Consider the following 17397-nt stretch of genomic DNA (forward strand, 5'->3'; position numbering starts at 1 on the left):
GAGTCGGTTAGTGTCGGGCAGGCATTTGTTTTCTTTTAGTTTTTAGGTTTTTAGGTTTTTTTTAGTTTTTTTTTTGGTTTGACACTACGTAAACAGGAGTTTCGTAAACAGGAGAATATCGATGGCATCAATACTTGGTGACATCATCCTTGTGCCGGCTCCGACACTGACCGACTCCGAAAGACTCCGACTCCCATGAACTGTGGACGACTCCGATTCCGAACGGCTCCTACTCCCGTCGACTCCTAATCCGACTCCAAAAAACTCCGACTCCAATTCTGGAAGATTCCGGATAACTCTAGATAATGCTAGTTGGACCTACCTTTTGGAATCGGATTGGAGTTGACTTCGGATTGTTTTCTATCTTACCCATCATTAGTTTGAACGTGATAAGGGAAAACGGAAACAAAGGGGGCATGCGGGGCAAAATGGGCACCCTTTTTTATCATTATTTCACAGCAAGGATAAATTCTAAGAGTTAAAATGTGTTCATTGGAGTGTTTTCTCAACACCATGTGAGTTTTATAACTCGTTATTAAACAATATTTAAGAAAATTAAAATATTTCTATACAATTGGTCTGAAGAAAGCAGGACGATTTAATGTAGATCTATGTGATTTTATTCGGGAAGAATATAATGTCAATTTAAGGCAAAATTATAAATCATGCTTGGGGAAAAATGGGCTGTTTCTTTTGACATATGGCATTTGGTGAGGCTATGGTGTTGTATTTATCCATAGAATAAAACATACAGGCATAGTTTCAAGCATCCGATTTTGTCCATTGAAACGCGTTAAAAGTGTTTTGTTAATGTTATTTTTAAAGTATATTTTTAGAAGATTTTGCATTGTTCTGGATACCGGAATAGCTAAATGACAGATAGGAAGAGAACACATGTCACAACGCGTGCGCAAAAGCTTTTACCATTACCTAAGCGCTGTTGTTGTGGCCCGTTATGCCCCAGTGTTTTGACGTTTCACTTTTGAATACTTGTTTGTCCCAGAGCTATGCCAAATTTTCACCACGCAGTTTTCCATATGTTATGTTATGAAATATGCGTTTTTTTGGTTTTGTGGCAATTTTAATTAAATTAAATAGAAGAGTGTATTGTGTGTTGTGGACAATTTATATGAATATTCATGAAACTGCTTAACATGTCCATTTTGATCGGCTTTCCCCTACTAGTAAAAAACGATTATAATCCTCCCGATCCTTGCATCCTGTTATCGGGGCTTTCCATTTTATGCAAGAACACACTCGCATGGTGTTAACGTTAATCACCGATTGTGAGGAGAGAATATTCAACATAATGAACTGAAATTCTACTCCCAATATATCCCTACCCTCCGGCGACCTTGTCATCTAAATGTGCCAACACAAATGTTTCATCTCATTCCAGTGCTGGAATTCAATAGAGCATTTTTCCACATCGGGCTCCTGCTCCCCCCTATATTTCTTTGTACCGTTCTTCCCTACTCTGATGCCCTTCTATCCTGCACGTGGAGCAGTTGCGTTGGTGGAGACTTTTCTTGTATTTTTTAGTCAACCGTGCTTTCAATACTGTACTGTACGTTGCTTTCACATTTAATTTATTCTCTAACTCCCTGAGGGATCACTGCAATCGGTCCGTTTCACGGTGGAATGTTGTTCCGTTTCCGTTTCAATTACCGCTTGTCGCCTGGTGCCGCAGGGCGGGTTCGTTTGATTACTCTGTGGGACCCTTGTTTACCATTGCTGTTTGTTTGGTTTTGTTTGTGTGTGTGTTTGTGCCTCTTTTATCGGCTAGAAATTTTGCAAGGATATGCCGCCAGGCATTGGTCGTTTAGTGTGGTAGATTGTAATACAAGTTACTGTGTAGTCAACGATCGTATCGGAGTTTTGACAAAATCTAAAGTATTCAAACTCACACAATGTTCAGCTGTTTCGAGTGAGGTATTGTGTACATAATATCTTTTGCTGCTGCTCCGTGGATATGAGAGAAGAATATACTTCTCGGCACTATTTGGTAGATCCATCGGGGAGGGAAAGGTCGTGTTTGGCCTTCTTGGAAATGAAGATAACAGTTTAGGGTCTGGTTCTTTGTGGTATTTGGCAAAAAATTGGACACCATCCTGTAAAAAATCCAGGGATCGAAAAGACTCTAGCAGAGACGTAATATTTCCCCCCCAGAAAATTATGTCCTCAATACTTGCATCACCAAATTGATGTTAATGGACGCATTGGGGCTTCGTTTTTCACATACCCGGTATTCAACGGTAGCATTAGCTGACGAAACCGTAACAAAATGAACCTTTTTATTATAGCTAGTAAAACGGGGAGAAAAAAAATCTCCTCTTCTAACAAGGTGCTGATATATTCATTCTATTTTTTCCGACCCTTGCCACTTCCGGCGTACGGTCGTCGTGTGATTTATGTTGGGGATGTTTTTTTTACTGAAAATCTTCCAATTCATTTATTTCATCTACATATTTTTGTGAATGTAACCCACGGCTTTTCTTTTCCTTTTTCTACAGGAGGCTCCGACAGCAACAAAGGAAAGAGCAAAAAATGGCGCAAGATCCTTCAGTTTCCCCACATATCGCAATGCATCGATCTCAAGAACAAAATAGGTAAGTTTGGTTGGTGTGCGGGGCGGGGCCCAGGTATGGCTCCCCGGCGTCGCACAGTAAATTGAATCACCGGAAATTGAGGCACAAGATGAAAGCGTGGTATGCTGTTTTATATCTTGAAGTTAACTTGTCTGGCTTCAAACAATCAGCGGAAGGAACGGAGCGAAAGCTCACTCGCTTGTAAGAAAGAATGTCTAAAAGTATGGAATGGAGATGGCATGTGCAAGAATTGCTATGGTGAAGATGACGAAGGCGGCAAAAAGCTGTCACGTGATTTGACATTGGTTAATAATTTCTTCGCAAAAACAAATTTTCGGGTTAAGAGAGATCGACAATAGTTTCGTAAAATTAAAATGTAAATACAGTATATTGATGTTGAATGTAGATTTCATCAAGCTATTGAATCGCTAGTTAAATGCTACTTGCGCCGCAGTAGGAACCACATTAATCACTTCTAATTACTTCGCGACTATAAATTTAAGCTAATTTATAGTAATTTTAATTAACAAATAAATAATCCTTCCGCGCGTTCAACGCTTGGGCTCGTCCCATTCATTTGCAATCAGTGAATGGACGGACAAACGTGTGTACAACACACCACACGGGCGAGCGGGAGAAACAAAGTACAATAAAACCACTTCAAACCATCAACCAATTATTATGGGAGCATCAGGAGAGGCCCTGTCGTGGGTTTGGAGTGCATTTATACCCCTCTGACTTTCCCTTGTAAATGGGGGTTGATGATAGCGGTCGTTAAAAACCCCGGCAATATACCACAGATACACATTTATCCATTGTTGATGGAACCTTCCTTTCTGTTCGGGGTGGTGTTGAGTGAAAAGCAAACGGTCGATGATGTTCTCATGTTATAGATAGCACATTACTGACAAAAATCGGTACAAATTCGGCTGAAACTGCGTTGATAATGCTTACAAAATTTACGATAGATGTATCATAAAAGTGTACAAAAAAAGGTTTCCATGTTTCTGCAGTAAATGTGTAAATTGGGAAATGGATACGATGTAATTAAATGCAAAGCAGGTCCTGTGGCGCTTGTAAGTCTGCACTTTCCGCACACGTTTTGTGTGTATACGCTGAGTGAATTGGGTTCCAATCAAATTTCTGATTTCGGTTTGTTTGGTGTGAACATTGTCGATGGATTGTTGATGCCAGGAAGGAATAAATTTTTTCAAAACTATGTGTTTTCATACGGTAATTCAAAGGGGAACATGACAAGTTCCTTTCATTATGTTTTAACGCTTAAAGTTGTTTTGTACCACACCCATTTCCTCGCGTTCTAGATCATACTTTTGTATGCGTGAGTCTGTGTGAAGAGGAAAACTGGAGGTAATATCCGTTTGTCATAACATTTACACAAAGAACCGATCAACCAAGCAGAGACAGGCCAGTATTTCAATCAAGGAGAGCCTCGATTGAATCAATTGTTTTCTCGGATCGATTTTCCCGTGCCTTGTGCCAAAGGAAAACAACGGAGTTCACAATCCTATCCTTCTCCGTTACTTCTGCCGCTGATTCTAAAACGGTAGGCTAGCGGAGACATTTAGATGTATGGAATTTAGTTGCTAAGGTTGTTTGGCAATCGCATTTTGTGACTGCTGCGTTCGTTTTGATCGATGTAATCCTCCGATGAATAGAGTGTGGAGTAGGGTGACATTTGCTTAAGAAAGCAAATCAATTCTGCTGATAGCAATGTAGTAGAAAGCGGTTGTACGTAAGCCAACTGCCAATGCACCATTATCTGGTTGCGAAACCGAAGGAGGCAAGCGTACGTGGTGGTGTTACATTATTTGCATTCTTTGCATTCTGGACCCCTCGGTGTACACACACGTGAGCAAACTTGACAGTTTGGATTGGTGTATCCTCTGTATGTGTGCTTGTGTTGGTGTGTGTTGGTTTACGATTCTTCTCAAGTGTGTCGGCGGTAAGTTTCCCATGTCGCTCACGTTGGGATTCGTTGTAAGATTGAGAACGATTTCCTCCAAACATATAGATGTACGACTAGTGAATGCAGACAGTAAATGCCGGTGTGCTTGCTACCGGATCTACCAAACCTGCTGAAGCGGCGGGAGGGTACGAGGCACGACACGACGGAGTTGGCAGCCAGCGGAGAAAGGACATGAGTTTTACCATCCCATGCGCAGGATTTGCGTCCCAGTGTGAAGCAATTTCTCCATGCTTTTCATCGTCTGACATTAATGGGATTTAGATGATCGAAAAAGATGGGAATTACATGCTTTCTCTCCCCCTGGCCAAGCTATCCACCGAATGACCGAATCTCCCACAGCACGCCATGAGGAATCACGCGAAGCCCTAGCGGGCGGAATCGGAAGTCAGACCCGAGAGCGCGTATCGATCGATTGTTTGCTTTCGGTACGAAAATTTCTCCCAGTGGTGTGGTTTTGCTGGAAAATCTAATCAGCATTCCTGGAAACAGTGCCAAACAGTCACCTCCCGGGCGTCCAGGTGAGTTCCCCGGGATAGCAAATGCCATTTATTTAGCAACTTGCTGTCTCCAAGCTCTCGATGTCTCAGGCGTGGGGTCACGTGTTTGATGCTGTTTTCTTTGATAGCATACCGCTTTACTGGGACATAAAGTTGTTGCCGTACAGTTTTACGTTCCATGGTTTACATGGATGGATGTAATTTAATTTATTGTTGCAAACTATCTTCGACCGGTAGGTCTCTATGTATGCTGTAAGCGAAGCCTAACGAATATCACGCCAGTTATCTTGAAATAGAAAATAAAGCTTTATTCACAACATATTAAATCATATCTTTCTTAGGGTAGGTAGTTGTCAATATATTATAGTTTATTACAAAACGCAGTGTGATGTTGCTGATCGCACCATTGCAATATTTAATGTAACCCGATTTGTTTGATATAATGTTTCTCTCCTTTGGGTCCGATGGGCGTTTTTATCATATCAGCCATAAAAGATAAAACAAAATCAAATACATCAACTACGCGTAATGATGTATTTACCCCCCTGGCAGCCTTTTACTTTGGTTGTTTAACAATATGTTCACCGTTCGCACCCTGCACGTGTCGGTGTAGGTCCCTTCCTTTTTTGACGCGATAACGCAATCAGTGCTTTTATTATTATATTATAATGAAGTCATAATGCAGCGAGCAAAATCGCTGGCGGGGTGCAGATGTTCCAAGAGTGGTGTACTATAAATGATTGGGGCTATGTACATGTGTTCGTGCAAATGAACGAAATACAGTAGCCGAAATGAAATTATGTTCATTTGCACGGAAGCGAGCGAAAGAAATCAGGGAGAATCAAAGCAAATCAAAGAGCACACGAGTACAGGAGGAGCGACTCTGCTGAGGGAGTTTACTCCAGCGCGTGTTAATACTACGAGCTGATGAAATTGATTAAAACAACATTGCGTGACGAGAGTTTGTCTTTAGGATGATGAAAAGAGTAGAAAAAAATGAAGGATCTCACACATTAATGGACCTATACTCCTCGTGGCCATACTGTACACAGTGAAAACAAGAATATAAAGGATGGTGGTAAGAATACTAAAAAGACCATCCTTTTTGGATGCTGAAGAAACATGCACGCAATTCTGACGCCAAAACGGATAACGACGTCGGTGGCAGCGTCGGATCTCATCAGAGATGATGATGTTTTAGCGAACTTTGGTGGGCCGTCCCCATAGCTCCATGGCAATGCCCGTTTCGTGGGCCGGTGTAGTAGAAGATGTGGACGATAGGGTCCTGCAAGCCTATCGCCACTATCGTCCATGGGCCATGGCACCAGCACGTAATTGACTTGGGCAGCACTGCAATGTCCGGAATAAATCTTGTACTCGACTTTTCGCATTATTGCAAGCAAATCGAAAAATAAAGTGCTCGCAAAGGATGATCGACGAGAAAGTTGGAGGGGCATTGGGTGGGTAGCACCGGTAAAATATGCTATGCTACGGACGGAAGTAATGAGATAAATGTTCGTTCGTTTCATACTATCTCTTCATCGCTCGCCACTTTGCAGCACTACGGGCTGTCTGGTGAAATGGCTGGAATGACGCTCCTTTTGGCCAGCATTTGGGCAGAAGACGCCAGCACACATACGACATGATGCGACAGCACTTAGTCATGTTGTACTGATGCCAAATATTCGAAGCCAACAAGGGCATATACATGGGGGAAATTGTTGGATAAATGATGTACACTGGAAAAGCTGCGCTATATTCGCGTAGTCTGGAGACTTTCCTTCTCGTTTAAAGGTTGTTACGGTGCAATAGTGTAACGATTTGTGTCATTAAATTCATGTTCCTTTGTTCACTCTTGCTGCTGTTCGGTGATGGTTTATTCGTTGCTTATTGATACATTTTGTGGACAACTTTCAAGAATCTTAATACTGATGTACTTGATACTGATAATATTTTAGCATTATGGTATATTTGATAACAAGTATTTTCTTCACACTTTAACATCAGGTAATTCGTCATCTGTGTTCAATGAAATGATCAACGAAGCTTGATCGTACTTTAGCCGATGTACGATGTACTCGTCGGCCAAGACCTTTTCGGTTCGAATAGAACGGATCGTTTACATTTCTTCTATGGTGGTGCACTTCAATCCGTAGGTAGGTGGTTGTGTCCGGGCGAGGTCATAGCCATTAATATAGATTAACGCTCGCATCGGGCGATGAGTACGGCTTGAGTCGTAAGAAAGCAGTCATCGTGGATGGACAGAAGAGTGATAAACGCTGGATCGAGAACAGAACCGGACATAGTAACGCGTGGAGTGCTGCATTTTTGCTCAATGCGTTCGTACTTCATTGCACCCAATGCACGTCTACGTTCTGGTTCGCTTTTCCAATTTATTATAGCTCATACGGGCGTTGATGACGAAATAGAATGAGCTTCGTAGAATGAGGGCATAATAAAGAATAGTGAGATAGAGGGACCGAAGGTATCAATGGGACTATCAATCGTAATTTACCCTTTCGATGAGATTGCAAACAGGATTGATGTGAGCAATCGTCGATAGAATACATTTCAGCATCTTTTACTCCTTTGCTAATCCTAATACATTTTTCGAAATATGCTTCGCATTAGTTACACTTTCAAAAGAGTTTGAAATAAGTTGAGAGTTTTGTCGGAACACTTAATCAAAAAACGGTTCATTGAAATAAAAACTAATAATAAAGCACCAGACAACAATCTAACGCCGGAAGCTGATTCCACCTGACCGCACGGGGTACGGACGAGATGAAGCTTTAGAACCTTTCTTCCGATGGCCTGGAGCCTGCCTTTGATGTTTCATTGCACACCGACCATTCGGAACGCATAGTTAATTTGATTCCAGCGTCTCGAACCCCATCGAGTTTTAATTTCAAGTGTGCAAGAAAAAGGGGTCAAATGGTAGCAGAATGTTCTCAGCTGTGTGAACTGCTGAAGTTCGGGTTGAGCCCTTTTTCCTTTTACGGTAGGATTTGTCCCACGCTGTTTCGTTGGATTATTAATGCTTTATTCGATGCCGATACTTTGACCAAAAGCGGTGGTGGGCGCCACTCTCGCTTGGTCAATCTTCTTCGGGACCTAGACATGGTTGGTTGCTTTCGAAATTCTGCCCACCAGGGTTTTCTAGGTCGCTCGTTTGAAATTAGCTCGTTTTTTCCATTTTGGGCTGTCAGATTCTATTTGGCAGTATAGAAAAAAGGTGTTACTAGACTCTCTCTGAATAATTTTCTAGGCGTCTATTTACTATGAGATCTCTAGAGACGTTAAAGTTGAATAAATGCTTGATTGAATTATAATTTTGTTTAAAAAGTGTAAACCGCTTTGCTGTATATTTGCTTCATACCTTCGATATCATTCAGTACTGTAGTTGCTAGTCACTTTCCTTATCGCTTTTTCTTTCTGTGGTCGTTGTTGTTTCAGATGTAAGCTATGGTTACGTAGTCGATCAGCAGCCCATCGGACGTGAGCTTTTCCGTCAGTTCTGCAAGGTGAAACGGCCCCAGTACTCCCGGTACATCACCTTTCTCGACGATGCCACAAGGTAAGTGTAGTAGCGTGGGCCAGAGAGAGGAATGTGCGTCACATGCGCGTAACAGTTGTCGGAAAGGAAAATATATGACTGTGGTTTGTGCTTTGCTGAGCCAGCTTATGCTAGTTGAAAATTCGCTAGAATTATTAGAAAACCCTCCTCCACTCTAGTTCCCACGCCCCTGCCCACGGGGATGATAGCTTCGGAACGCCTGCAAGCATTGTTTCGCTGACACAGCAACGAGCGTAAACCTTTGCGCGTGTGAGTGGATTACACACCCAACCCCTTTTGCCGTTCTACTGCTTATCGCGTGCCACGGAAAATCTATGCTGCTCCAATGCTGAATATAATCCCGCGGAAATATGTGGGTTAATGGTGCTATCATAAAAACCCAGCGCGCTAAACTGCTCCCGCACAAGCTGGCGGCGACAGGAAGAACGATGTGTTTCCTATCCGTCCGGAAGAAGGCTCTGCTGTGTCTGTGGAATATGTGGACACACGGAAGAAAATGCCAAACGAACGAATGGTGGTTTGGCTTCTCGCTTACACCGCTTTGACCGGAAAACAATGGCAATCGTTTTTGTTTTTGGCACAATGAAGAAGCGTACACGCTTGCCTTTATTTTCAGCAGCTAGCTAGAGAAGCACTCTTGCCGCGATGGCGACGCTTGCTTGCGTGGAGAATCGGAATGAAATATAGCATGCTTTCGATTTTCGCCGAGCAAATATGAGGAAAGATCACAGCACACCCGTTACAGCATGCAACGTGAAAGGAAAAGGGTTCGGTATGTTGGTGTAAGAAGTTTTCTTTCTTGCATACGTAAACGTTGGCATCATACGGTAAGGGGATATGGCGCTCTCATTTGAATATAAACGTCTGAAAAACAATTTGGTTGTTGTAAAAACGGGTTAGCTCTGTTCATTGCTCTTCAACTATTTGGAGCCGGAACAAATATCCACATGCCAAAGGCATCAACTGTTTGTATGGAAAAACAAAATCAAGTAGTTTAACGTCTAAAGCACCCAGTATTGTGTAACTTTGCTATTAGACAGATAAAAAAATCAATTTTCTTGAAACGAGTGGGAACACTAACATTGACGCTAGAAAACATTTCATCAAAGAGTGTCCATCAACAAGCGGTGTTTAGGTTTTCATTCTATTCCGAGAAGTACATGCTCTCTAAACTACCGCTTTTCGTACGAGGCTGAACGGAACGTTTCACTGCAGAAACTAATCGCGTCAATAATTGTGCTAGAGCGCAGCTACAATGTGGTGTTCTTCGCTTCTCGCTTTCTCCTCCCTTCCAGTGTGTCAGAATTTGGTCGTTCGTTTGTTTGAAACGAAAATGAATTATGGTGCCACTTCACTCTCGGTCTGGGGTCGGTTTTTTGGCCTTTTATACTTTCCGGTCATCAGATGAACGTGTCTCTACACTCGCTGGCAGAGAGTTTTCCCAGATTCCGAAGCCCGTTCTTCGTCCTGCACTTGGTCCAGGTTGCTCGATGGTGCACTATTCCATTGCTCCATGATGTCACACCGTGGAGCTTTTGTTTTTAATCACATTTTAACAATTACCACACTGCCCTCATCAGCACAGCTCTCCACCAACGAACCGAGCGCACTTTACTGCGCATGGACCTCGTGCGCATGGCCCTGGTGTTGGTTAAAGTCTTGCGTCTCTGCTGCTTTTTGCTCCCCCGGAACAAGCCGAGCAGTGCTGCCAGTGGAGCGTCATACGTTCATCCTTTGCTTCCTGTTTCCCCTACACTGTTGGAAAAATGTGCGACTTGTGGCAAACGTCAAGAAGCAAAGTACAGCAAGCGCCAAAGTAGGGCCATAAATTTTGTATCCTGCTGCATCCGGGACACACCATCACCGCGTTGTGTTGATGCCGTCCTGTCCAAGATGTGCATCTTCGTCCTGGCCGGCCCGGCAAGGGAACGCTCCTGGCGTTGAGAACCGAACGAAACTAGCTTTTAAGGCAAATGCAATTTTGGCTGACGTTGTCTTGAGGGAATGATCGCGGAAGCGGCTGGGGTGTCTTCTTGGTATGAACTTGGTTGAACTTTCCTGTACCCGTTCCAGGACACAAGAATGCTACACACCATCGTATGGCATCGAGTGCACCGTTGCTAGTGCAGCATGCATGCTAGTGTGCAAAGTTTTAGCTCGCCGTGCTCCTTTTCTATGGTGGCAATTGTTTGAACTACGTACACAGACACTTCTCGGTATCATATTAAACCCCGCGCGCACCCCCTCACCCCTGATCCGGTGATGTTAGTGAAACAAATTGGCTGTGACAGGCGGGTAGAATGAAGCGAAAGAAGGTTCCAAATTTGACGTACGAGCTCCAAAGGGTAACTGGAAAGGACGATCCAACCATCCGAGGGATGTAGTTTAGCATCTTAAAAGCACTTAGCAAACGGGTATTAGCTTCGAGTTTGTTAGGTGAGAGCCACTTGGTTCGGAATACGGAAGCATCACTGGAAACTGTATCAGCTTAATGCATTCAACATGAAGTACATTTTGAATCATTCATTTGCAGCCATACTCTGTAATGAAAATTTGAAATATTTACAACAAAAACTACCACAAACATACAGGAGATAACCCCTAGCAGGCATTACAGAGCACACTATGGCACGATCCGCGCACGATGTAATTAGCCTGATTGTCGCTGATTTCTTTCCACTAACGTATGCTCCATTTTTATACTTGCTTGCAGATACGAAATTGCGGCCGATGAGCACCGGGTCGATCTGGCGTTCGAGGTCGCGAAGCGCTACCTCGGTCTTTGCACCGAGAGCCAGCGCGAGGACAGTGGCGGAGGCGGCGGATGCGATAGTGACGGGGGAAAGTGCGACGACGATAGCGGCATCGGTGGTGACACAAAGAAGCTCAGCAACCACGACGACCCGGAGAAAAGCTTGACCGGCTCGAACTCGGTCACCACCAACACCATCAACAACGAGAAGGACGAGTTCGTGCTGGACGTGCTGAACGATGACATGGTGGGGCAGATCCGGACCAAACTCTCGAGTAGGTGTGCTGTGCGTGAAACGGCGGAGTAGAAGAAGAAGCGGGGACAGTGGGCAGGGATAGCAAGGGAGCGACGAAAACGAGGGCGATTGTGAAAGATCAGCCCTCCTGCTCGGCTCGCTTGCTTTCTGCTCTCTCCACTGAATCCGATGCAATTCTACTAAATGGCTATTTCCATTCGATTACCATCAGTGCCATCGTCTAACCGTCGCCCTATGTTCTCTAACGCTTGTCGTTTCAGCTGGCAGCAAAGAGTTGTTCGAGGCTTCCATTACGGCCGTGCGGGCCTTCCTGGCCGGCGAACCATTCCGGGAATTTGAGGCTTCAATGTACTTCCACAGGTACGTATGCGATGGGACAGGAGGTTGAGAAGACGACCGGTCATCGAGCGGAGTGCCGCTCAAAGTGTGCCCCAGGACCCGGGATCTGTCTTGGCGTATTTCATTTCCACCGAAAGATATCATCATCCTTGTGCGCACTTCGATGTAATCAGTAGGCGCATTCTGCTCCAGTGGAGCTGTGATGTTTGAATTCGTCACGAATGGAGCAATGCTCAGCCGACAGACGGGAAAAGGGGGGTGGTTTGAAATTGTAAAATACCAAAGCCAATGCCAAGCAAAATACCTATACCGCAATCGTTTTGTTGAGCTGGAGATGAATGTTTGCTCGATTTTACCGGTCCGTCTGTCTTCCACCGGTACGGATGTATGGGGTACCAATGAAGACGCTGCTGAAAACATTACGACATGCCGGAAGACCCTGGGCAAGGGATTAAACCTGACCCACTAATGGCGGTAGCAGGGATGGTTGCACCGGATGGAACTATTCTTGCCGGTTGTGGTTTGCATTGCTCGAATTTCCCCAGTCTGCTGTACAACAAGGGACTGTGATTAGGGCTGGTTGCTTGCTGACTGTATGGTCGATAATGACAGGCTTTTCGTCTCGAGTGTCCTCTACAGCGTAGGCTAGCAGGATAATGTATGTCTTTGATGCTTTGCAGCGGTACAGAAGTGGTACAGACAACCGGCTAAGGTAGTACTGGTGACGGGGTTTCATTCTGCGACAGGGGTTTAACCAACTCCTGTGCAACGAAGGATATTAAATTGGGCCTTTTTTTAACGTGGTAAAGGCGTACACTTTCATGGCTAGAATTTCGGAGAAAAGAATTCTAAAGACTCTGTTCAACAGCAACTTTTGTGCGTCAGGTGGAGCGTTTTCCCACACGCGCGCTGTCATGCTCAAAATCTCGACTGTCGTGGGGCGTTGTCGCCGTCGTGCGAATCGGTGACCTTCACAGGGGTGGGTAACGTTTCAACTTAACCAGAAGAAAACATATAGAAGTATGTCTAAGTAGCTCAAACCTTTCATGAGAAGCTGGGGGGAGAAAAAATGGGCCGGGAAACCTGTGTTGATCGAAGCGTGCGCGAAGTGAAATTGAATTTTCCAATCAAAAAGCTGGCAATAATATATTTTTGACTGAAAATAGCTTTTACCTCCTGACGGGGAAGCCTTTTCTTGTTCGTGGCGTTCGTGTCTCGGGCGAAAGTCGAAATGCGAGGATGTAGCTGCGATTTGCCACGTGCAGCATATTTGCGCTGATGGACAGACCGAGGACGCGGGCGACGATTGTGCGTTATGGGCATATGGGCAGCGCCAGCTCTCATGTGGGGCATCGGTGCAGGGGGCCTTGGTCCTACTTTCAAGGCTGATCCTATTTCGCGAAGATTGTGACTGACTACCGCCATCTGACTGCTGTGGCGGCATTTGTGCCGTTTGTGTTAGTTGACACCGGTGGCAAGTGCCCATGGTGGTGTCCTGGCAGTAGCGGCTGTGTGCTTCTAGCACCTGATTCAGTGTTGTGCAGAAGGAAGTGATTGATGTGGTTTCGGATTCAATGTTTCCAGATGGAACATTCTGTCGCCGTGCCCCGCCGTAGCAGACGACCGGAGACAATCGAGCTGCTTTTTGCACGGTGAAAGTGGGAAGTAACAATGCAAAATCGAGTTTACTTTTCCATTTTTCATGCCACATTAGCTTCTTGGTTGTCGTTTGACGCCGGTGTGCGATAGGCAGCGGAGCGCAACTGGGCACTCAATAAATTATAGCAAAGGGTGTGGCGAAGGACGAATTGTGAGGGCACTTGGAGTGGTTTGGAGAAGTGAATCTGTATGAGTCTCTGTTCCCCAGAATCCTTGGGCAATCGAGTTGGAAGTTTACAGTTATGACTGAAGGCAACGCTAATTGCTTTATTGAGGTGCCTTTGGGTCATGGATTTGGAATTTTCGATAGGTATGGTAAAAATGGTAGCAAGTAGAAAGCACTTCGTTCTTAGCATGAAGTCGGCATTGTGGAGAGAACTTCATAATTTGAATATAAAACGTAGCATTCGATCTCTGATAAAATCTTTAATCTGATAAAGACGAGTCCAATTTCCGCTGATATTATTATTATAGTAGAATGAAACGAGGTTGTGCGTCCCGATCAATCGATCTATGTATTTAAATGCCAATTGACTTTAGCTTTAGAAAATACAGAAACATTGCTGGATGAATAATTTTGTTCCATGCTTTGCTTTGCTCGTGACTCAACAAGAACACACCACTGGAGAGTTTTGTATAGGCGAGTGTGATTCAATTGTCTCTGCCGTTCGAGTGTTTTAACTGGTACGTAGGTGTCCCCGAGCTATATCGTACGCCTTTCCAATTAGCACGAATTATCGGCCTCTCCTGGGGTGAACGTTGCGCCGATTGGACCATCGGCCGCTCTCGACGCTTAGACATGAATGTTTACGTATGTAATTGTCCGAGAAGCAGTCAGAACAGGGCCGCTCAGTGAGTCGGGTAGAACACACTTAACCTCCAGTGTCAGTGCGGCGTAATTTATGCAGCAGACTCTCGGCACTAACGGGCCACGAGATCCATTTAGTGATCGCTGGAATCTAGTACGGACCCGGGGGGCAACTGCTCGGGGTTTCGAGGTTCAATCAAGAGAGAGAAGGCTAATACGAGAGCCGCTCGATCACGCTCGTTCAATGCAGTTCATTCTTTTTTATGTAGATATGTTCATACACCGCTAGCCAGTGCTGGTGCGGACACCTTGCCCTGCCGAGTGACATTTTGGATGGATCAATGAAAACTAACTTTGTTGCTAAAAATGTGTTTGCTCATGGTTTGCACTCCTGCTCATTGGCAGCGAGGGCAAACATGACGTGGCTGTTCCTTTTTTTTGTTGAACTATTGCAACTATTTGTTGAAAGGGTGACCATTTGTTGGTGTACGTACCGGGAAGCAGGACGTGTTCACATGTGCATACACACGCTGTACGTGCTGTCAATCTTCCGTAGTAACGGGATAATTTATGATGGTGGCAAGCTTTTTGTTATTCCCGCAGACCCAGGTTCCGGCGGACGGATATTGATGGAGGAAGCAACTGGCACAAGAGTAAAGCAGTGGTAGTAAAAGTGGGACAATTGAGAGAAGTTATTTATGGTTACAGTTGGTGGTGGCATGACTTGCACACGGGGACACTGTACCGATCCGGTGGGTGTGCACGTGGTTATTATTTGACTTGCATGAGTGTACTCTTCCTTCTTATTGGATATGCTTCCGTTTATCATTCAAAATGTAGGGAACCATTTGCATAAGTAGATTACAATCGGACTGCGAAAAGCAATAACTACCAGCAAACGCATCGCAGTAGAAATGAATTTATGAACGTTTCTTAAAGCAAACCCACAGTCCCATTGAACATACATTCGAACAGCAACGAAAATGGCCCCTTAGGCAACTATTTGGGCTTTGTTGTTTCCTTAATTAGCAACTATTTGCCTGCGTGCTGTACAATACAAAACTTCTAACGCGCTTAGTTGTTTCGTTGAAGGCTTCATCCATCAATTACGTTAAGCTAAAATTACAAAATTTCGACCATCTCTTCCTAATGTAACAAAATGTAAGGTGGGAAGAAAAACCTCATATGGACCGTGGGTTCAAGCCTTATACGAATCGTCCCTCCATTAGCAAGGACTGACTATTTGGCTGTGTGGTAGTAGTAGTAGAGATATTTATTGTGGATATAAAGAAAAAAAACATATAGAATCGAACGTTCTTTAACATTGGGTACGCAATGTGCTCTCCTCAATAATCGGGAATTTTTATAGCATAGCTGAGTAGAATATATGTTGTTTGTTGATTTTAAATCTGAGTATATGGGAAAAGTGCAAAAAAAAACCCATGCAATTTTAGACTTAACCTAAACACATATATATCTAACCTATATTTGGCTGTGTGGTACTAATTCTCGAAAGCGTGTATAGGCCGGCATGTACGCGGGCCGTTATGAACCATCAAGAAGAATCATGTTAAAGTATTAATGTTGTAATGAGCACTGATTTTACAACAATTAACTGACAGAATGCAGATGACTGAAGTACTGAAGACGGAAGAACTGAAGACAGAGGAACTGTAGCCGGAAGAACTGATGTTTGAAGACTTAAGGTGAAACGTAGTAACTGAAGATGTTTCCTAAGCAACGATCTAAAGCAGATTGACATTATCATGATCATAATCCGTTCGAATAATTTGACACTATGGTCGTGTCAGAGGTCAAATTTGCCGGATTCTACAATTTGGAATTATGCATTACGTTTAGTTCCTGTTGTCCCAAAGATCCCCTTTCCCCCATGTAACAAATTGTAATGTCGTGACGAAAACCCCTCTCCCCTCCCTATCCGCGTTACGTAATTTATGGATGAAGCATTAGGTATTGATAAATGTAGAACATTTACAGCCCACGATTTCGAGAAAGTGTGGAATGCGGACGACCACTAGTGCAAACAATTGATTACAAAACTTTGAAGCAAACCAACAACCATTCTCTTCTCCTTCACACAATATCATCATCCCCCTTCTACAGACGGAGGATGAAGCGTTGATGAAATGAGCGATGAAACGATTCCAGCGAATGGAATGTAATATCAAATTCCACCGCGCGGCCGGCAACACCAGCGCGCGGAAAGGCTTTTAATGTCCTCTCAGTGTCGTTTGGAGTCTGCTTTTCTTTCCCTCCGTCGCCTGTGCGCTCAAACAGTTCTTGACTTTCGCCACCGACCGGCACCGTACGGTAGGGACGACACCAGTGTTGTTTGAAAATCGGGGAAAGATGGTTTGATAGGATGGGTGGTGGAGGTTGGCTGGTGGTGGAGTAGATGGTACATAATAATATTTCCTTTTAGTGCCAATACCTCGTTTTTCTGTCTCCAGTTGTCGACTTGCGTTCCGTTTGTTCAAGCGCTGCACCTCTCGTGTCCGGGGTGCTGCCTTCCCGGTAGAAAAGCATTTTCTAAGCAATCTTCCGCATCTCGGAAGGAAAGTTTCCACTTTCCACTGGACGCTGCTAAAAACATCTCGAATAAGCAAAGGCAGGAGTAAGAAAAAAAACACACACACACTAACGCTTATTCTGTGGATCGATATGGATTTCTTCGTCTTCCAGGAGCAAAGGTATCGTTGCAAGTCACTGGCTTTCTTTCGACTCTACTGGTTGGCTTCACCATTATAGCCAATGTACTCCTATGCTTTTGCAGCGGTTGTGACCGCGACACCGGTAGGTGGTAGTGATGGCAGCATTTCAAGTCACGTGGAAATGGGATTGCTTTTTGCGCTGCTCCATAAATGCAGCTGCGAGGGAAAGGAAAGCGAGCAAGTTGCATCGCGCTTCCCTGTT

General features: G+C 44.3%; 1 protein-coding gene across 3 annotated transcripts in view; it reads left to right on the plus strand.

The window, feature by feature from the left end:
* Positions 1–17397, plus strand: part of LOC1273941 (G protein-coupled receptor kinase 2) — a 56451-nt gene that overhangs the window by 27082 nt on the left and 11972 nt on the right. For all 3 annotated transcript variants that reach the window (XM_061641050.1, XM_061641052.1, XM_061641051.1), the window contains 4 exons: positions 2514–2609; positions 8529–8649; positions 11363–11676; positions 11918–12017. In XM_061641050.1, coding sequence (XP_061497034.1) covers positions 2514–2609; positions 8529–8649; positions 11363–11676; positions 11918–12017 — 631 coding nt within the window. The remainder of the gene's footprint in view (positions 1–2513; positions 2610–8528; positions 8650–11362; positions 11677–11917; positions 12018–17397) is intronic.

The sequence above is a fragment of the Anopheles gambiae genome, chromosome 2, assembly GCF_943734735.2.
Source record: "Anopheles gambiae chromosome 2, idAnoGambNW_F1_1, whole genome shotgun sequence".
Taxonomy (NCBI): Eukaryota; Metazoa; Arthropoda; class Insecta; order Diptera; family Culicidae; genus Anopheles; species Anopheles gambiae.